The 22,431-nt window shown below is 44.6% G+C and overlaps 1 protein-coding gene across 5 annotated transcripts in view; it reads left to right on the top strand.

Moving 5' to 3' along the window:
- The window catches only part of LOC116806923 (transportin-1), a 149,197-nt gene that overhangs the window by 16,037 nt on the left and 110,729 nt on the right, over positions 1 to 22,431 (top strand). For all 5 annotated transcript variants that reach the window (XR_012053305.1, XR_012053307.1, XR_012053306.1 and 2 more), the window contains exons 2-4: positions 13,693 to 13,840; positions 14,050 to 14,163; positions 16,732 to 16,807. Coding sequence is in view for 2 of the 5 variants with exons in the window: in XM_032744741.3 (XP_032600632.1) it covers positions 14,059 to 14,163; positions 16,732 to 16,807 (181 nt within the window). In the remaining 3 variants the exon portion in view is untranslated. The remainder of the gene's footprint in view (positions 1 to 13,692; positions 13,841 to 14,049; positions 14,164 to 16,731; positions 16,808 to 22,431) is intronic.

Here is a 22,431-nt window from a genome sequence, read left to right as displayed (position 1 = left end):
TGGTTTGATAAGACAGGTGTCTGCTAAGGAAGGCATGAGCCTCCCCTGAAATGGAAAATGTAAACCCCCTCCCTCTGATTTATTAAAAAAATATGGATATTGATCTAGTATCGATATCCAACTATGACGGACAAAAACTCTCTAACAGTTTAAAGTTAGAAAGTGTATGTTTATTCGACGCCGGGCAGCGTGCGGGATAACTCCCAAATACACACCGCAGCTTCCAGGTGATTACAGAGTCTTTTTATCCATACAAGTATTAACTACCCAAAATACAAATACATATTCATAATTTTGGTATGTCCCATTCCTCGCTTCGTATGCTAATAATTTCAAAAGCTATTAAGCATGCATAGTTTGTTCCTTGAAATGGGTCGGTGGTCCCTTTCATGGGGAGGGGTCCCAAAATGAGGAAGTAAATGAAGTCTTCCTCGTTCTGACCTTTCTACCTTTTCAATGCAGATATGACAAATGAACTCTTGGTAGAACTTCCATTCCTTGTCTTCAATTGGTTTCAGAACAGAGGAGGCCCACAATTGTCTTATGTTCCTAAAAGCTATTTGTCAGTTTCTATAGTCTTCATTATAAACCCAGCTAACTAAACATTGTGCTGACAAGTAATGAATTATTAGTTAACTACTAACTCTTAACTTCATCAAGGCCTATTCATTTATTTTAAGTAACTCTAATAAGGCTTATCTCAACTAAAAATCTTAGCTCCTCTAAAATCTCTAAATTCCTTAAAATTTACCTTTCACCTCCAAATTGTTATAAATTTGAAATTAAGGGGGGGCTCTCAGGCAAAGATATGGGAGCAGGAATAACAGTTCTTTATTAGGGAAGAAAATAAAAAAATAAAATCAACAATGCAGTTATACAAAACAACACTGACAGAGTCAGAATATGACCTGACACCCCGATGGTCAGGGTGTTGGTAGCAGTCCAATTGGAATTGTGGCTGCAGTCCTTCTGGAGTGGCAGATGTGGTTCTGTTGGAGCAGTGATGCTGTAGAAGGGTGTAGTCTTCCTCTGAAGATCCAATGGAAAAGCAGCTATTCCTCTGGGAATCCAGTAGAAAGGCTGTTCTGGTGTCCCAAAATATCAGATTATATCCAGTTAGGAATGCTTGGCTCCTCCCCCTGGGTGGAGCATCTCACAATGGGATGATGTAATTTTTATCAGTCCTGCAGTGACATTCAATAGCCCATTAACAGCAGATGTCTCCCTGGAGGGAGGATTGGTTTGTGGAAGAGATAAAGAAAACTGCCCAATTAACAGAAGATAACTACCACACCTCTAACAGATGGCAAATAGAATACATCTTGCCTTGCAATCTAGGACAGGTTACCACCTCTAAAATAGTCTTTCTTCAGTTCACTTAGGGAGAGAAGTCCCTCTTGTTCATGTTATGGAGACTTAACAAGAAAAAAACAGTTCTCTGCTGCCCAGGGAAATCTGCAATTGTGAAGTCCCTCCCATTTTCCACAAGCTTTTCCCACAGCTGTGTTTATGGGCCATGTCAATTTATGGGATACAGTTTTAAAGATGAGCTGTTCAAAGGCAAAAGTTCTCATTAGCCATCTCGAAAATCATCTTCATCTCTGGGAACAGAGGTCTTCTCTTCCTGGGAGCACAGGGCCTTCTTCACTCTTCTTTCTCTCTCTCTGTTCAAACTCCTCATAGATTACAGCTACTTTAACATCTGCTTACTTTAGCATGGAGGCCTTTGCTCGATATCTACAATTTGAACACTTTCATCTCCCCATACCTTCATGCATTATAGGGAAAAAGAGTCTTTCTCCATAGCTTTACAAGAGGATTTCAGCCCCAAGATTAAAGCATCTCCTCATCCCTCCCATCTGGGACTTGACTTCTTCACTGATCTCCATGTCTTCATGTTGCTCCTTTACATGCTTGCATCTTGTTCCTTTCACTCGAGGGAGGATTAAAGCACTGAAAGAGTTAACATCTCGCCTGGGGCCTGCAGATGGTCACTTAACTCTGGCTGGCAGCTTTGGGAGAAACTGCTGCTGCTAGGAGGGGCGGCTAAGATCTAATCAGCCAGGCCAGAACTCCAAAGCAGCATGCGGGGAAGGGGGGGGGGGTGACTTCTCCTTCCCCCTGCCCGGTGGTTGCAGGTGAATCTCCATGGTGGTGGGATTGCTGCTCATGGGGCTGCTCCTGGGGCCCAGTCGGCCCCGGGCTGGAGCAAGCAGCCAGATGTTAGCAGTCACAGCCATGGCCTGGCCCGGCTCCGTGGTCTCTGGCTCTGTGGCCTCCCCTCCGCTGCCTGATGGGAGGGGGGGGGGTCCGGCAGGTGCCCCGGGAAAGGGCACCCAGCCCGGTGGCAGGGCCCGCCCAGCCATGTTACCTCTCTGCCAGCCAGAAGAGAAAGAGGAAGTTCCCGGGTTTCTTTTGTCTTTAACATGTGTTTTTCACAGAGGCGTTTACACTTTTCTAGTGGGTAAAAGCTTTGCATCACTTCCATAAATGTCTCCCATGCAAAACCAGGACACCAGTGTAAACCTCCCCTGGCACAACTTATGACTGTTTCCTCTTGTCCTGTCATTTGCTTAAGAGAACAGTTCAACCCCCTACCTGAATACAACCTCTTTTTCCAGCTCAACTTGTTGTCTGCAAACTTAGTGAGGGTGCACTCAATCCCCTCATCAAGATCATTGATAAAGATATTAAACAGAACTGGCCCCAATACTGAGCCCTGGGGAACCCCACTAGTGACTGGCCCCAGCTGGATGTAGCACTGTTCACCACTGCTCTCTGTGCCTGGCCATCCAGCCAAATCTTAGCCCAGCAAAGAGTATTCCCATCCAAACCATGTGCTGCAACTTGTGCAGGAGGATGCTGTGGGAGACAGTGTCAAAGGCTTTACTGAAGCTGATAGACAACATCCCCAGTCTTTCCCTCATCCACTAGGTGGGTCACCTGGTCATAGAAGGAGATCAGGTTGGTCAAGCACAACCTGCCCCTCCTAAACCCATGCTGGCTGGGATTGATCCCCTGATTGTCCTGTGTGTTGAATGATTGCACTCAAGATGATCTGTTCCATGACCTTCCCTGGCACTGAGGTCAGGCTGACAGGCTTGTTGTTCCCCAGATCCTCCTTTTGTCCAACCTTGTAGATTGGCATCATATTTGCTCACCTCTAGTCACCTGAAACCCCCCTGGTTAACCAGGACTGCTGGTAAATTATTGCAGGTGACTTGGTGAGCCCTTCTGCCAGCTCCCTCAGTACTCTTGGGTGGATCCCATCTGGCCCCATAGACTTCTGAGTAGAAGTTGCATAGCAGGTCAGTAACCATTTCCTGGACCCCTTTGCCCTTCAGGGCTTCCTCCTGAGGGCCTCTGTCAACCAGGCCCTTAAACAGGCCAAAGTATGTCCTTTGGAAGTCCAAGGTGGCAGTTGCCTAGTTGGCTCTCATTGTGTCACAAAGTTATGTCCTGCACACTCCAGGAACCTCCTGGACTGTTTTCTCTTTGATGTGTTGCATTTCTGTTGCCCTGATTTTTAAAAGTGTTAAGTTTTCTTATATAGTTCTTTTGAAAGTTTTAAAGTTCTCATAAAACTTCTTTAGCCTTCTGATAATATTTACATATTTCTACGGGAGTTCTCGCGCACTGTTCATGTAAATAATGATTGTGTTGCATTCTTCTTTGTGGGAGGAGAGAATTGATGGACTGTTGGTTTGACCAGTGTGGTTGGAGAGGTGGCAATTTTATCCTCCAATCCACTGTCACTTTTGGAATTCTATATATTGTGAGGTCAGAAATAAAATTGGCTCTTTTTCTCTCTTGAACTCACCAAGCTTCTGTGTACTCATTTCATGTCCAATAGTGACAGTATTTCCAGCAGATGTCTGGTAAGTTGAAATCCCCCATGAGAATCTCCCAGCTGCTTATGGAATATTTCATCTGCCTCCTCATGCTGGTTGAGTGCTCTCTAACAAACTCCCACCAGGATATCTGCCTTGCTGGCCTCACCCCTGATCCTTACCCATAAACACGTGACCCTTTCATCACCACTGGCAAGCTCTAGACAGTCAAAACACTTCCTAACATACAGGGGCTACCCTGCTGCCTCTCTTGCCTTGCCTGTCCCTTCTGAAGAATTTATAGCCATCCATTGTAGCATTCCAGTTGTGTGTCATTCCACCATGTCTCCATGATGGCAACTATATCATAGTGTTTTCCAGCTGTGCAATGTTTGTTGCTCCTCCTGTTTGTTGTCCATGCTACATGCATTGGTGTAGATGCACTTCAGCTGGGCTATCGATCTGGCCATCTTTTTAGGGGGAAAAGCCCTCATTCCTATGTGATTCTTTTCAGGCACTTCCATAGTTTCTGATAAATCAATAACCCCTGTGTCTTTGCTGCCACATAGATCTCTATTCCCTACCTCCACTGAGATGGCAGAGCAAAGGACCTTGCTAGCACACCCGTCAGTCACATGCCTCCCCCCCACCCCTTCCCCCAGCTTACCTGTAGCAAGCTTGGTTTTATCCCTTTCCTCCTTCAAAGATTGTTTAAAGCTCTTTCAATGAGCCCTGTTAACTCCTGTGCAAAGATCCTTTTCTTCCTTTGAGACAGGTGAACCCAGCAGGCCTGGTGTTGTATAGACTGACCCATGATCAAAGACCCCCAAAGTTCTACCAGTGACACCACACTCAGTGCCAGGTATTGAGTTGCTGGCTCTTCCTGGTTCTTCCTTCATCATTCCTTGTGACTGGAAGGATAGAGGAGAACACTTCTTGTGCCTCTGATTCCTTAACCAGTTGTCTCAATGTCCTGATGTCTCTCTTGATTGCCCTCAGACTTCTTGTTGCAACCTCATTGCTGCCTACCGGAAAAATCAATACTGGATAATAATCTGAGGGCTGTACTGGGTAGGAAGCTTTCTCTTCACATCTTTAATGCCCCAGGGAGGCAGCAAACTTCCTTAAGGAGTGCGTCTGATCTGCATATGGTACCTTCTGTTCCCTTCAGAAGGGAGTCTCCTAAAACTTTGATATTATTTGTATTGGTATGCTATGATGCTAAAACCAAGTTTTACAAAAGAGATTTTTAATTTAGAGGTGTATTTTTTAAATCTAGTGCATTGTCAATTTCTCAAAATTATTATTGAAGATGATTCAAAAGAATTAAAAAAAAAAGAAAAATAAACCCCCCAAGAACTAAAAAAAAATTGGCTGTCATGTCATGTCGAAAACCTTTTTGCAATTGAGTATAATATTTTTTTAGTTAATATTTAAATTGCAGTAGTGCCCAGAAGCTCTACATCTGAATTAAAGCTCTAACACATTAGGCAAGTGTAAAAAAGCATCAGTCTTTTTTGCATATGGCTTACAACTGAATTACAAAATAAAAGATAAATGGTCTACAAGAGGCAGATAGAAGGAGAACGAGAGCTATGAGAGAGACTCAAGGCATCTGTGAACATTGCACCAAAGGAGAATTTCTACATAAAATCTGAGAAAGGGCAAAAAGTATGTTGTAATGCTGCTGGTCAGTAAATTTAGCCTTGAGGTGAAAACTGTAGAATCACTAGCAGGGAAAAAAAGCCCAGATTCTGAATCATGATAATATATAAAAACTGTTATATAAGACTGGAAAATAATTTGTGCTCTTGTCTGTAGATTATTTAAGCTGTCAATGTGGTTTCAACTCTTCATAGCTTTAAGTTTCATGTAGTGGTTGCACTATTATTTTAACACTAAGATGATGTGTGAAATGCCATCAAATTTGTTTAGTAGAGATGGTAAAGGTATTTGCAACAGGTTTTTATTAAAATAGCCTTAACATTCTTAAATGACCTGTGCATTTAAAGTAAATTTAATTACTTAAAATTAGATTTCCCCCGCATTTCTTTTACCTTTGGGGAAGAAAAAAATACAACCCTTTAAAAACTTTGAAACATTTGTTCTTTATTAGTTGCATTATTGGTCACATTTTAAGGAAATTATTTAACATCTCTAGCTATTTAGACTATAGTCACAGGGATCCTCTCTGATTCAAATACAATTCTTATATATTTCACAAACCTACATTAGAGTATTTAAATGCCTAGAATATTGAAAACTTACAACTCAAGTAAAAATTACATTGAAATTCCTCAATAAATTATATTTTTATGTGTTCAAATTCCTTAGGTTTATATGGATTTTCAAAACTGAATTAATAATTACTTTTAATTTAATTTTCGGTTTTTAACATTTCTTCTTTTGACATATGTTGCCTGGAAAGAACACAGAACTTTTCCAAACAGTGTTAAAATGATAATAGAAAAGCAAGTCTTTACTTGAAAGCTTTCCAGTACACAATATGGAGGAAACTGCACCTGGAATTAGATTAGTACAATTTTATATGATCAGGGAAATAGTATATCTAGCAAATATTATCCAATTAGAAGAGCAGTTGGTTAGGTAAATTCCCCCCAGGTTCTGCCCCATTGGAGTTATTCCAGGGGCTTTCTTGTTATGTCTTTGAAGTTCTAGTGGAAAACAGTGTCCTTGCCAGCCTAAAAAGCAAGACTAAACAGAATTCCAATAAGTTAGCATAATATGTGGTAAAGTGCAGCTACTATGCTAAAGTGACAAAGAGTTAGAAATTATACAGCTATATATTAAAATCTATAAAGTTACAGATATAAAGGGAAAAAAATTTTAGGCATCACATAAAATGCTGCATTTGAAATAAAATGAGATAAAATAATTGCTATGGGGACTGGTAGTGCTTGTAATGTCTATTCTATAGTTTAAGGCTGCATTAATCACCAAGAAATTTTACCTGATTGTTCATCTACACAACAGCAATCTCTCTGTGTAGAAAAAAGTAACAGCTTTACTTTGTGCATTCCTTTACACTCATTCAATACTGCTTCAAAGCTGGTATTATAGATGTAGTTGTAAGACTGCTTTTTCAAAAAACAGTGGTAGAAATGAGTGAAGAAAGTAAAAACTAAGAACACAGTAAGAATTATACTGTCATGTACTATTTTTGGGTTTTTTTAACCAGACACTGTAAGTGCATAGAATCATAGAAAGGTTTGGGTCGGAAGGGACTATAAAGATCATCTAGTTCCAACCTCCTCCACATTGGCAAGGACAACTTTCACTAGACCAGGTTGCTCAAAGCCCAATCCATCCTGGTGTTAAACACTTCCAGGGATGGGGTAGCCACAGCTTCTCTGGGCAACCTGTGCCAGGGCCTCACCACCCTCACAGTAAAGAAGTTCTTACTAATCTCCAGTGTAAACCTACCCTCTTTCAGTTTGGAGCCATTTTTCCTTATTCTATCACTCTGTGCCCTTGTAAAAAGTCCTTTCCCAGTTTCTTGTAGCCCTTGTAGGTACTTGAAGACTGCAATAAGGTCACTATGAAGCTTTTTCTTCCCAGGCTAAATGACCCCAACTCCCTCAGCCTTTCCACATAGGAGAGGTGCTCTATCCCTCTAATCAACTTGGGCTCATCTGGACTTGCTCCAACAGGTCCATGTCCTTCCTGTGTTGGGGGCCCCAGAGCTGGATGCAGTACTCCAGGAGGGGTCTCAAGATCAGAGGGGCAAAATCCCCTCCCTCGACTGGCTGGTCACACTGCTTTGAATGCAGCCCAGGATACGATTGCCTTTCTGGGCTGCCAGTGCATATTGCCAGCTCATGTCCAGCCTCCCATCCACCAGCATCTCCAAAGTAATTTTCCTTGGTGCTGCTCTTAATTCGTTCATCACTCTGCCTGTATTGATGCTGAGGGTTGCCCCAACCCAGGTGCAGTACCTTGCACTTGGCCTTGTTGAACCTGATGAGGTTCCCATGGGCCCACTTCTCGAGCTTGTCCAGGTCCCTTTAGATGGCATCCTGTCCTTCAGGTGTGTCAATTGCACCACTCAGCTTGGTGTCATCTGCAGACTTGCTGAGGATGCATTCGATCCCACTGTCTGTCACTGATGAAGACATTGAATAGCACTGGTCCCAATATGGACCCCTGAGGGATACCACTTGTCAACGATGTCCATTGGGGCTCTGAGCCATTGATCACTACCCTCAGGATGTGGCTAACAAATTCCTCATCCACCAAACAGTCCATCAAATCCATGTCTCTTTTCAATTTAGTGAGAAGGATGTTGTGGGGGACCATGTCAAAGGTTTTACAGAAGTCCAGATAAATGACATCCGTAGCCCTTCCCTTGTCCACTGATGTAGTCACTCCATTGTAGAAGGCCACAGGTTGGTGAGGGAGGTTTTGACCTTGGTGAATCTGTGCTGGTTGTCCCGAATCACCTCCCTGTCCTCCATATGCCTTAGCAGAGCTTCTAGGAAGATCTGTTCCAGGATCTTCTCAGGCACAGAGGGGAAGCCATGACTTTTCATGGAGAGTGGCTTGGCAACTACATCAGCCAATTCCCTCAGAACTCTGGGATGCATTTCACTGGATTCCATAGACATGTATATTAAGGTTCCTCAGGTGGACATGAACCTGATCTTCACTTACAGTTGGAGGGACTTTGCTTCCCCAGTTTCCATTTTTCTGTCCACCCACTTGAGAGGTGTGGGAAGAGAGGTTGCCATTGAAGACTGAGGCAAAAGTTGTTGAGTATGTCAGCCTTCTTGTCTGTAGTTATCAGTTTGCTGGCCTTGTTTATTGAGGGGAGAGTAAACCTTTGGCTTTCCTTTTCTGGCTGATGTACCTGTAGAAGCCCTTCCTTGTTATTTTCTGTGTCCCTTTCCAAGTTCAGCTCCAGGTTTGCCTTGGCCTTCCTCACTACATCCCTTCACAACTGGACTGCATCCCTAGACTCTTCTGATTGTACCTGTCTCTTCTTCCACTGCCTGTGCATTTACTTCTTGCTCTTTAGTTTGACCACCAGGTCAACTCAGCCATGCTGGCATCTTGCTTTCCTTGCCTGATTTCTTGTCCCTGGGGTTCACTAGGTCTTTTACTCCATGGAAGATGTCCTTAAAAATCTGCTAGTTCTGTTCCGCTCCCTTGTCTCTGAGGGCAGTCTCCCAGGGGATCATACTGACTTTCTCCTTTAAGAGCTAGAAATTTGCTTTCCCTAAGTTCAGGGGCCTAACTTTCCTCTTTAGGTGACCCTTGTCCCTCGGGACTACAAACTCCACCAGTGCACGATCACTGCAGCCCAGGCTGCCTCCATTCGTGACATCCCCAATTAGTTCACTTACATTGGTGACCATCAGATCCAGTATCAGATCCCCTCTAGTAGGGCTGTCTATTACTTGGTTCAAGAAGTTATCCTCCATGCATTCCAGGAGTCTCTTGGATTGCCTACAGCTCTCCATGCTCATTTTCCAGCAGATGTCAGGGTGAAGTCTCTCAGTAGGACAAGAGCCTGCTAGTGCAATGCATCCTGTAGCTGGAGCAAGAAGACTTCATCACTAGGCTCCCCTTGAAGACATGGCCTTTACTAGTTTAGTGGGTTGACCTTGGCTGAAAGCCAGGTGCTCACCAAGCTGCTCTATTACTCTCTGGTGGGACAGGGGAGAGAAAATAAGATAGAAAACAACTTGTAGGTTGAGATAAGGCAGTTTACTAAAGCAAAATAAGTGAAAATTTGTGCACGCATAAGCAAAGGGAAAAAAGGTTTATTCTCTTTTTCCATTAGCGAGCAATATTCAGACACTTCCCAGGAAACAGGGCTTTGGCATGTGTAGTGGTTGCTCTGGAAGGTAAATGTTGTAGAATAATGAATACCACCCGGTTCTTCCTCTCTCCCTTAGCTTTTATATCTGAGCTGACATCATATGGTATGGAATACCCTTTGTTCAGTTTGGGTCAGCTGGTCTAGTTGTGTCCCCACACAGGATTTTGCCTACCCCCAGCCCCTTGATGGGGAGGGAATGCTGAGAGACAGTGCTGATGCTGTGCCAGTGCTGCTCAGCAGAAGTCAAAACACTGGTGTGTTATCAACACCTTTACAGCTCCTAATGCAAAGCACAGCCCTGTGAGGGCTGCTAGGGGGAAGTGAACTCCAGCTCAGCAGGACCCAATACAATCTCTACCCATTATTCCATAGCATTTGCATCATACTCAGAACTCACATAATTTTATATATATATATTTATCATCTAGCTTATCCTTTGTATTTATTTCTCATTGCTGGAATCACTTCTTACTTACACATACAACTTAAACTACATCCTTAAACCGTCTCTGTATCCAACATAGAGATTTGTACATTTTTATTAACTACTATCCCCTGTCCTTTCACAGATAGATATTGTTTTCCCTTTTCATGGGCTTCTTCCACCCCTCCAGATCCATGACTTGGGCTCCAGTCCATCAGCATGGGTGGTCAGGACAGGAGAAGCACCACAATTGATCATTGGGCACTGGCACCAGCCCGGTTTGGGTTGTTATCACATTCTCCTTGCTCCTCACAAAATTCATTCTTCATCAATTCATGTAATCCCTGCTACTTTACTTCCTGCAGCATAAAACTTACACAGATTATTTTTCTCCCAAGGTTAAATTGCCTTGAGGCACACACCGAGTCTCCCCATCCTTCTGTATTACTCAGCAAATTACACCCTGGTCCTTGGGCGAAGACAATCCCACAAATGGGTTTGCCATTTGTCATGGGAGTAGAAATCCACACCAACTTCCCCAGCTACTTCCATATGCATAGTATGGGGACCTTATCTTCTCCCAGTGTGTAGGGGTTTTGTGTGGGCAGGACCAGGGCAGTTAGCAGATTCCCTAGTGTTGACCAGCCAAGTGGCTCCTGCTAAATTTGTATCCCAGTGCTTCCACACCCCATTACCTAATGCTCTTAACATAGTCTTCAACAATCCATTATACCTCTCAATCTTTCCAGAGGCTTGTGGGTGATAAGGGATGGGATATATCCACTCAATACCATGTTTCTTTGGCCAAGAGTTTATAAGGTTATTTTGAAAATGAGTCCTATTGTCTGATTTGATTCTCTCTGGGGTACCATGTCACCAAAAAATGTGTTTCTCAAGGCCTAAGATAGTGTTTTGAGCAGTGGCATGGCTTACAGGGTGTGTTTCCAGCCAGGCAGTTGTTGCCTGTACCATGGTATGTAGCTCTTGCCTTGGAGTGTTCGTGTCAGTGGTCCAATGTAGTCAATTTGCCAGGCCTCACTATATCAGAAACCCAGCCATCACCCTCTATTCCAAGGAGAATTTACAGAATTACAAATCAACTAGGTTGTAAAAGACCTTTGAGATCATTTGGTCCAACCTATGACCTAACACCACCTTTTCAACTAGACCATGGGACTAAGTGCCATATCCAGTCTTTTCTTAAACATCTCCAGGGACGGTGACTCTGCCACCTCCCTGGGCAGCCCATTGCAATGCCAAATCTATCTCAACCCTTTGTGCTGCACATTGGGCAACAAATAAGGCTGTCATGGCTTAGGAATGGTACTCCCCAATTAAGTTCTCACACCGAGACTTTCCAAACCACACTGCTGCTTGCTTCCTCTCCCCTCTTTTCCCCCCCTTCCCCCTGCAGGTGGCCGGAGAGAATTAGAGGCACAAAAGTCAAAGGTCACAGGTTGAGATATGAACAATTTACTAGAAAAAACAATGAGATAAAAAACTGAAAAGTAACAGCAACAATGTTAATAATTAAAGTATGCAAAAAGGGAATGATTCACATGCAAAAATGTTCACCATAGACCCTGAGACAATGAACAATGGCTGACTGGTTCCCCACCCCACCACACTTTGCTCTATTTGAAAGGGACACCCTTCTCAAAAGTTGAGAGTCCCTTTTGCCTACCTCTAGCAATGATGTAAGGTGGTAATGATTAACACGTCTTGGCCACGCCCCCTCCTGCTGATCTTGGCCGGAACCAGGACAGGTACCCGCTTTGATTTCTATATATGCTGAGTAGTTCCCAGTGGTAAAGGATCCTGTATGTAGCCTAAGGAGGAACCTACCCTGGAGGATGATTGTCTAAAGCTTTTTGATGTCCCCACTAATAGTAGAGGCTCACATTCATACTCTGATTTGTAGGCTTTTTTTCTCTTCCACTGCAGAAAGATCTTATTAAGATTTAAGTCTGGTCATGTTGATGGAAAGGAAACCTATGTCAGTTTTTCTTAGGTTTGGATCCATTGCCTGCATATCTTCCTGTTTTTTCCGGTTCTGTCTCTCAACCTTCCTTTCTGGTTCTTGTTTTCCATATTTAATCTTCTTTTTCTCGAGTGCACTTGGTTTCCTGATAAAATTTGACAGATGAAATCATTGTGTCATATTTTCTGAATAGTAACTTTTGAAGCTCTAATCAATTTCAACCAAATTTGATAGTGGTACAAAAGTCTCAAAGATCATTGAATTTCTACAGCTTGCCTAGCAAGGCAGCAGTCAGAGTAATGAGACCTAAATTAGCACTTCCTTGTTTTGCTGGACCTCACTTTTCATCTGTTCCATCTGTGCAAGCATCACTATGGAAAACTCTCCTGTCTATATGGTTGTGAGACACAAGCATAGGTTTTAATGGCCTGAGTCTGGCTAACCCAGATTCTTTGCTTGATACTTTTCTGTACTAGAGGGACTGCTCACAAAAATTTCACATAAACCTTTGTGCCCATCCTTTCTTACTAACTGGTGACAATCCTTTACTCACCCAGGACACTTCTTAGCACCTAGAGATACTTGTCTCCGGGACACTTCTTAATGCATGAGACTGGACAGCTGACTGTAACTTAAATATGGATTTAATTGAAAGCATTGGTGAGGTGAGATTAGGAAGCACACAACATCACCTGGGCCACACTTAGGAACCACTAATGTTTCCTGTCCTCAGTGCCTCTGAACAATTGTTAAGGCTGTGATGTGCAGCATGTGTGTGACATATTGAGTACTGTGCTGCAGGAGAGCAAGCAGAAAGTTGTCACTGAAAGGGAAATGTTAGCAGGATGACTAAACACAATGACTAAAAAAAAAGATTGTAAAAGGATAAGTAATTACTGGTGTTGATTTTCATATTTTAGACCAGTTTTAATCAGTGTATGTTCTTATTTTTCCCAGTAGCATATGTATGAGATATATATATATAATATGTACATAACGCAAATGTATTTTAAATGTAGTTTAAATCCCTCCAGGGAGGGTGACTCTACCACTTCCCTGGGCAGCCTGTTCCAATACTTGTCAACACTTTCTGTGAAGATTTTTTCCTAAAATCATTGTAGGTCCCTTCCAACTGAACTATTCTATTCTATATACACAAAAATTGCTAATTTTGACCTGAAATTTCCTCTGATATATTTTGATGCTAAGGATAAGATACACTAGGTATTCAAAGTATTTTCTTTCCCCCCTTCTTGTGTAGTTGGTCTTATTCCCTCTTTACACACGGCATTGAGAACTTATGAAATCTATCCATCATTAAACTAAATAATGTAGAAGTAGAGCAGACAGCAAAGCAGGTACCACGTTCTTAACTCTTTGGTCTGCATTCGCATCCCCACTTCGTCATGGGCTGCAGCCTCCTAGGTCGCCGACAGATGCTGCGGGTGCGTGGCCGCAGCTGTCCCGAGGAGGCCCGGCGGAGGCTCTGCCCTTTGCCTGTCGGGGCTGCTGGAGCGTTCTCTCTGGTTTCGGGTGGTGGTGGGGAAGAGCTGTGGAGGAGACGCCCCGTTTTCCCCCGCCCGGAATTGAGGGGCTCGCCTTTTGTCGCCTCCAGGCTCCTGACGGTGTGGAACGCACTGGGGAAAGGCTGACCGTGGCGCCGGCGGGCGGGGCGTGCGCGGCGCTAGGACCCAGGAGGACGCAAGGCGGCTCTTGGAGCCAGATTGCAAATTCGCCGTGACTCAGTCCGTGTACTGGAGCAGGTTAGTGCTATCCTTCTGTGGGGCCGGGCTCGGGTGAGAGCAGGCCGGGCGTCATACAGCCAGTTAGCTAGCTAGCGTGCTTGCTTGCTTCCCCCCTACCTTCTTTCCTCCCTTCCTTCTCCCCTTCCTTCCCCCCCTTCCTTCCCCCCCTTCCTTCCCGGGGCCTGCCGCGCCGCTAATCGCGGCCTCTTGTTTGATGTTTTTTTCAGCAAGCCAAGATGGAGTATGAGTGGAAGCCTGACGAACAGGGGCTTCTACAGATCCTACAGCTGCTCAAGGAATCGCAGTCTCCGGACACCACCACGCAGAGAGCCGTTCAACAAGTATCCTTGGTCGAGGCCTACGCCGCGGGCAGGCGGAGCAGGCAGAGCGGGGCTGCGGCCGTCCGGGCGACCGCTAGGGAGGCTGGGGACTCTGGGTAGGGGGTAGTGCGGCCACAGGCCAGTGCTGTGGCAGGCAGGTGGCGGCCGGGCCTTTCCGGGGAGCCGCCACAGCGAACACTGTGGGCTGAGCCTCTGCTTGAGCGGGTGGCCGTGGCGCGGCATTTGAACCGCTAAGGTGGCGTATGGGCCGCAGGGCCACTTCCCCCTGCCGAGAAGCCGGGCACCTGTTGCGAGCCCCGAGCCAAGGTTCGTTGTTTTTTGTTTTGCTTTTTTTGGCTTCTTTGATTTTTTTTTAAATTTCATTTTTAAAGCCCTGGCTCATTTGTGGCTGCTTTGGTATCTGCTGCTTTTCCAGATTACTCCATGTTGGGCCGCTGCCAGCACCTAGCCCTTATCCTCAGCATATCCCACCGAGAAGGCGGGCGGCCTCTACTCGCCAGGCAGAGTTGATGATGTGGCGCGGGGTAGCTGTCGCCCCTGCAGCAAAGCAGGGGTGGTGAGCAAGGGCTTCCTAAACTAATCCAGCGCTAGGATTCACGGCGAAAGCCGGAGCTAGTGGGAGGAGTGTTCCTGGTAGAGCCGCCTGCACGCTCTCGGTGACCTGCTGGCTCTGACCGTGTTTTGCTGTGTTGTGAGGATGTTTCTGCCTAGAATCCAGAGCCTGAAATACTGTTCGTTACACTTTTTACATCTTACAGGAAGAGTGAAATCTACCCTATGTGGCTTGTGCAGCTTTGCAGTGCATTTTGCTTTAGTGTTGTGGATTCTTGGTTTGTTGTTTGGGTGTGGAGTTGTTTGTTCCCCCCTCAGGTCTCGCTTGATTGTATAAGTGAGGAAATAGCAAGGTTTTAAGGACCAAAGATTGAAAGAGGAAAATTTTACATTAAGTCTAGTAGAAACATAAGTCTTGAAAAATAAAGCTTTCATCTACTATCTCCTGTTCCTTGAGCTAACTATAGAGGTGTTTTAAAATATCTAGAAGTCCTAAAAGGATATCCTCCTATAAAGAATATGAGTTTAGCATCTTGATCCCTTTTTATTTAAGGCATTTGCTTGAAGGTCTTCACAAAAGGCAACAAAACATTTATGTAGGTAAGAATACCTATGTATGTTGTGTTAGGAGTTTAGCTTGAAGCCAAATTTGCTTGACTTCTTGCCTTTCCTAGTAGATGTGGTCAAACCTTGGAAGGCTTCTGTTCTTACCTGAGAGGTAAAGGTAGATTTCACCTTGTTTTTGCAACAGTGTTTCAGATTCTTAAGATGATATTGCTTCCTATGAAAAATATTATACAGAAGTTGCTAAGTGTTCTGATAATGCTCCAGCTTTAAACAGGTGCTCTTTAGTATTTCAAATACAAAAGTGATTATAGCAGCAGTGATTATAATGTAGCTTTCATGTAAAATTACATTTTGAAGGTCTGCTTCAAGTAATGGCATCTGGCTATTGATCAGTGGAAGGGCCATCAATGTCAACATAAATATGTATGGTCAGGGTTTAGCAACTTTGAATATTTAGAGCTTTAGCTGTACAGCAAGTAAAATAAATGCCTATGAAGCAAATAATCCTACTGGTTCTAAAAATAATTTTTTTGTTAAATGTCTTCATTGTTTGCCATACTGATGATATCTAGTATATTTGGTAACTGCATGCTTATGACTTAAAATATTGTTGAACATAATAGTAATTAATACCAGGGTGTGAGAACAAGATACAAGGAGAATGCCAGAATGCTGTTCTAGGCAAGCAGTGGCAGAGTACTTAGAAATTTGAGGCAAAACTAATGACAAATTTTAGCAAAACAGCTACATACCTTCTAATTGTTCAGAAACATAATAATTCTTCTTGCAGTTGCCCCAGAGAACATAGTAAAGAGGTTGGTATTGCTAGTAAGATGCTTATTCAGAGAGGTGTCACTAGAAAATTGTTTTGTGTACAGGATTTTTTTTTTTAAGAGACCATGGATAAACATGAACTTCTTTGTACAAATATCTGGGCATTTACAATGAAACAGCTTCTCACAGTTAAAAGCTCAGACTGGCTAGTTAGCATCATAGAAATGCATATGACTATAAATATTAAAGTGACTAGCTTATAAAAATCATTATAGTTGTATTGTAATGCTGAAATGCTTTTATTTATTGTGGAGTAAAAAAATTATGTATTATGTGATTGTGTCTCAGTGGATTCCTTAGGTTTTTTTGACTTTTAAGTGCAAATTTTGAAATCTAAAACTGTACAGAGGAATGTAGGGGGTTTGGGGAGGGTGGGAATTTCTGTGTTTGTTCCTGGATTCTTTTCTCAGATTTCAACATAACTAAAGAACTACTGCTTCAGTATGAAAAATAGAGAAATTGTTTTTAAAGTGTTCATAGCCTGTATGTTGTGAGTTTCTAGTCATAGCATTTTTAAATGATGCAATAGTACATAGCTCACTTAATCATAGTATTCAGAAAGCTATAAATGCTGTGTGTGAAGATTTAAATTTCCTTAACAGTTTTTCTCTTCAGAAACTAGAACAACTCAATCAGTATCCAGATTTCAACAACTACCTGATTTTTGTTCTTACAAAGCTGAAGTCTGAAGGTAAGTTCTTGGGATATTGACTGGTTTTTTTTTTTCTTTAAAAAATTTATTTTATTTTGCTTGAAAGAAAAAGGAAACTGATTTTTATACTCAGTCTGCTGGTGGCTTGATCTCTATAGTCATGTAGAAGAACTTTTTATCTTCTTGGGAATCTTTATGGAAAAAGATCTGATAACACGGTGCTGGTAGTTTCAGTCTTGAAAGAGATTCCATTCTAAAAGTCCAATGAAATCTTAAAAAAAAAATGTGGGAGCATCATACTTCTATCAGACTACAGTGAAACTGTGGAATAACTTTGCATGTCATGGTGATGAATCATGACTATACATGTTATAAAACATGCTGCTAAATCCAGTTGTAATTGTGATCTCCCTAGTAATCAATCTATTAAATATTTAGAAGATTACTGTTGCAGCTGCTTGCTCAACCCCCATCTCTCCTCCACACCCTGGTGGAATGGGGAGGAGAATCAAAAGTAAAACTTATATGTTGAGATAAGAACAGTTTAATAATTGAAAATAAAGTAAAATACAGAAACAATTATAAATAATAATAATAATGATAATAAAAACGGAAAAACAAGTGATGCACAATGCAATTGCTCATCATCTGCTGACTGATGCCAGACCCCCCTTCTTGAACCCAGATCGGCCACCCTTCTGGGTAACTCCCACCAGTTTATATACTGGGCATGACATTCTATGGTGTGGAATATCCCTTTGGTCAGTTTGGGTCACCTGTCCCAGCTGTGCTCCCTCCCAGTTTCTTTTGTGAGCCTCCTCACTTGCAGAACATGAGACAAGAAAAAATTCCTTGACTTAGGATAAAAATGAGTTAGTAAAAAATGAAAACATCAGTGTGTTATGAACACCATTCTCTTTCTAAATCCAAAACACAGCACTGTAACAGCTACTGAGAATAAATTAACTCTACCCCATCTGAAACCACACAATCACATCCAAGAGTTGTCCAAATATTATGTCTGTAGAATCTTTATTCTGAAACCTTAATTCTAAAATAATGTAGTTTCTTACTGTTAGCTTATTTTTATGGACATTTGTACAAACTGTTCATGGCATAGTGTAGCCTCTTCCAGTTGGAAAATTCAGGCAATTCCTTGGTAATGATCAGTAATGACTATCCACCCTCAGGGCAGATCTTTAATACCTCCCTAGAAACCTCTTTCTTAACTCTAAACATGGTGTGGACTGCACTGAGGAGACCTGGCAGACTAGCAACAAGAACATGCTTTCCTTAACATCCAAAGGGAATTCAAAATTCCCAAAAATTGTTGTAACAGGCCTGAAGGAGGAAAAGGGGGTTAACGGCTAGGGAAAATCATCCTCCCCTGTTCCCCCCAGAGGCTGGGTACAATTATTAATGGATTCCCAAAGGTAGCACCCAAGGCCAGGGCTGGAGAGCAACACTGAATGCACATCCCAATTGAGCCTCATTGCACTTGATGTTATCATGTTATAAACTGATATCCTACAGTACAGCAACAAAGCAATCCTGATCCTTCTCCCTGCTCTGAAAAAGAGCACCACAAGGAGCATATATGCGGTATGCTCTCTTTCCCCCCTGCTTTCCCTTATCCCAGCTAGCTCCGGGGGGAAGGGGAGCGCGGGCAGATATTCAGCTCCTCCCGCTGAGCCCTCGCGGGCTTTTGGCGGGGCTGTGTGGGTCTGAGAGCAAGCAGCGAGTCCCACGGTGAATTAAAGGAGAGAGCCTTTCTCCAGGGGGCAGAATTCCGTTTTATTGGAACCCAACGGGGAGAGCAATAATTCGAAGGGGCCGCGGTCTGCCGCGCCAATGTTTGTCTGTGCCGCGCCGCGGGCGGGGCGGAGCGGCGCGCGCCAGAGCCGGCCGGAAGAAAGCGGCGGGCGGCTCGGGTGGGGCGGCGGCGGCGCGCGCTGGTGCCAGCCAGGAGAAAGCGGCAGGTGTGCCGCGCCCGCGGATTAAGTACAGGACAGGGGAAAACTGGGGCAGCCAATGGGGTAACACCACGGGGGGGTCTGAGGGCAGTGGGATACAGGGGTACATCCAATGGGGGACGGACAGGTGGAGGGTCCCAGGTCGTCTGCCTATCACCCGGCTTCCCGGGTAGAAGATTCCAGGTGGGGGGAAGGGATACCGAGTGACAGACAGGCATCTGGGGTAAACACAGTGACTTGGCATTTTCTCGGGGGCAACAAACCGCGGGGAGAGATGGGAAGACCCGGGGAGAATCGTTACAGAGCGGGGGAGTACATGGAACGAACTTATACATAAAACAAATGTGGTAAAACATATAAAAACACAACTCTACATCTCCCCCTTCTATTGTTTAAAAAGAAAAGAATGGAAAATAACTTAAACGGGAGATTTGCAGTCCTGTTCCCCATTGTCGAACCCGATGTCCTCTGGGTGTTCTTGGTTCTTTTCTGGATGTTCGCGTTGAGCGGTGTCAGCTCTGATGGGAGGCGAGGACGGCGTGGCTGATATGCATGGTGGAGCTGATGGCCTTTAAACTTTTTAACAACACTAAAACTTATAAGAACAATGAGTGTTCAAAGCAACATAAGTCCCGTTTCTGAAATGGATTGGATTCAACTCGTGAGACCTCATCCTTCAAAGCGACCTCAGCCAGTCACTTGCGAGAGGGATGAAGCTTACGTCTAAAAAACAACTGGAACATTAATTAGCATTCTGGGGTGGGAGATCTAAATCAAAAGGGAAGAGCGAGTCTAGGGAACTGGATGGTGAAAGGGAAGGCTCTGAGAGAGAAAGTGTTGAATTGAAAAGGAAAGGGGGAGACTTTCTCCGTCTGCGGAGGGCTGCATGCCTCACCTGAGGATCTTTTTTTTTGTCGGTCTGGTGTTTGGGCACATATGGCCAGACAAATTTGGATGGGACCCATCTCAGGCCTGAGGGCGTGGACACGCAGGCGTATCCCCATCCCCAGGTGACTAACTCATGGGGCCCTTCCAGCTGCCAAGTCTCCGGATCTTTGATGAGCACTGGCGGTCTGTCCCTGACCTTGCTCTGCTCGTGGTTGCCAAAGTGCCTAGTGATTGGCAGATTGAGGTTTTCAAAAGAACAATTTAAGAAATTCAGTGTGAAGAGGGCTCGCACGGGTCGAACTTGGGGGGACTCAACTTTCATAGTTGGTGTCTGTTGTTTTAGCATACGTTTAAGACTCTGGTGAGTCCGCTCCACCACGGCTTGACCTGTCGGGGAATACGCGATGCTGGTTTTATGCTCTATTCCCCATTGCTGCAGGAAGCTGGCAAACTCCTTGGATGTGTACCCGGGGGCATTATCTGTTTTTATCAATTTTGGGACGCCCAGCATAGCGAAGGCCTGTATTAAATGCTTTTCGATGTCTTTGGCTTTCTCCCCTGTGTGGGCAGAAGCAAAGACTGCCCCAGAGAAAGTGTCTACAGAGACATGGACGTACTTCATCCTCCCAAAGAAATGGATGTGGGTAACGTCCATCTGCCACACTTCGCAGGACTTTAGACCCCTAGGGTTAGCCCCTGAGCTCACCGATGGCAGGGGGAGCGACTTACAGGATGGGCAGGTGGCCACAATGGCTCTGGCCTGGTCACGGGTGAGGTGGAATTGCTGGACCAGCCCGGGCGCATTCTGGTGGTAAAATTGGTGGCTGATCTTAGCTTGCTGGAACTTATCTGGGAGCGGTGCTACCTGAGCCGGGGCGGCAGCGAGAGAGTCGGCACGCCGATTGCCCTCGGCCAAAGACCCTGGCAGGTTGGTATGTGACCTGATATGCATCACGTAAAAGGGTTGCTCTCGGTGGGAGACTAACTTAATCAGTTTCGAGAGCAACTTGTGCAGGGCCTCGTTGGACACACCCTGCAGGACAGCATCCTGCGCTCTAGACACTACGCCCGCTACGTATGCCGAATCGGTTACCAAATTAAAAGGTTCAGAGAATCGCTCAAAGGCTCTAACGACAGCAACCAACTCAGCTATTTGAGGGGAACCTTCCACCTCAATAACATCTGTCTCCCACTGCTGCGTCTGGGGATCTTTCTAAGTTATTACAGACTTGTGAGAACTTCCGGATGCGTCTGTAAAAACTGTTAAGGCTTTGAGTGGCTTTTTGCTCTGGATTTGTTTGATGGACAATGCAAATTGAATTTCTGATTCGAAAATTTTGTGGGCTGGTCTCAAACCTGAAATTTTGCCTGTGTATCTGTCTAGAGAGAACTGAAGGGATTCATTTTCCTGTAAAAGGTGTTCTAGCATGGCCTTGGTGAATTGGCCTGATTCCAATTTGATTGGAATGTGAATGCATTCAAAGTCACATCCAGCTAACTCTCGGATCCGCGCTCTTGCTTTGCGGATCAGTTCTGCTACTAACTCTTGTGGCCTTGTCATTCTCTTGGACCGATGGTGACTTAGGAAGACCCATTCTATGATGGAGAGTGGGTCCCTTTGGTCCTGGCCCTTGCCCTTCTTTGAGGTGTCTGTCCATTGAAATATAACACCATGGAGGTGTGGCAGTCTGCCCAATATGATGAATTTAAAGGGCAGGTCCGGATCGTACCGGTGGGCCTGTCTGGCAGACATTGTCTCTTGGACCTTAATCAAAGCTGCCTGGGCCTCTGGGGTGAGTTCCCTGGGAGAACTCGGCTCTTCCCCCCCTTTCAGTAAATCGAAAAGAGGGGCTAGGTCTCTGTTTGTAATACCTAACCAGGGCCTCACCCAGTTCAAAGAACCGCACAGCTGCTGGACGTCAGCTAGGGTCCGAATTTTGTTTTTGATGGCCAATTTTTGCGGAACAATGGTCCGCTTGTTAATTTCCAAACCCATGTATTTCCAGGGTGGCATCTTTTGAATTTTGTCCTCTCGCAGCTCAAACCCTGCAGCAACCAACGCATTGGTTTTCAGGTTAAGCGCGTGTGTAAGGAGATCGTCGTTGGGAGGACAAATCAAGATATCATCCATATAGTGCTGGATGATCACGCCCTCGGTGGCTGCACGGACGGGGGTCAGCAATGAAGCTACGTACCGCTGGCAGATGGTGGGCGAGCATTTGAGGCCCTGTGGCAATACTCGCCAATGGTAGCGCTCCATTGGGGCTTCTCGGTTGGTGGAAGGAACCGAGAAGGCAAAACGTGGCGTGTCTTCAGGGTGTGGGGGAATATGAAAGAAGCAATTTTTAATGTCAATGACAGCCAATTCCCAATCTTTTGGTAACATTGTGGGGGACGGCATCCCTGGTTGGAGGGGACCCATATTTTCAATCACATTGTTGATGGCACGGAGGTCGTGAAGAAGCCGCCATTCGTGTTTGCCGGGTTTTTTCAGGACAAAGACGGGGGAATTCCAAGAAGATGTTGTTTCTTGGATATGCCCCTTGGCAAGTTGCTCCGCCACGAGCTTCTGGAGCGCTTTTAATTTTTGTTTGTTGAGCGGCCACTGCTCTACCCAGATCGGAACATCAGAAAGCCAATTCAACTTTTGGGTAGGACGCTCCTCAGTGACCGCTGCCCGAAAAACCTGAGGGGTCGGAATGTTCAATGTGACCCCCCACTGGGCCATCAGGTCCCTTCCCCACAGGGGCTCCGTGTAATCTAAAACAAACGGACGCAGGTAAGCTGTTTGTCTGTTTGGCC

Source organism: Taeniopygia guttata, chromosome W (genome assembly GCF_048771995.1).
Source record: "Taeniopygia guttata chromosome W, bTaeGut7.mat, whole genome shotgun sequence".
NCBI classification, from domain to species: domain Eukaryota; kingdom Metazoa; phylum Chordata; class Aves; order Passeriformes; family Estrildidae; genus Taeniopygia; species Taeniopygia guttata.
This window is presented reverse-complemented; position numbering and strand designations above follow the sequence as displayed.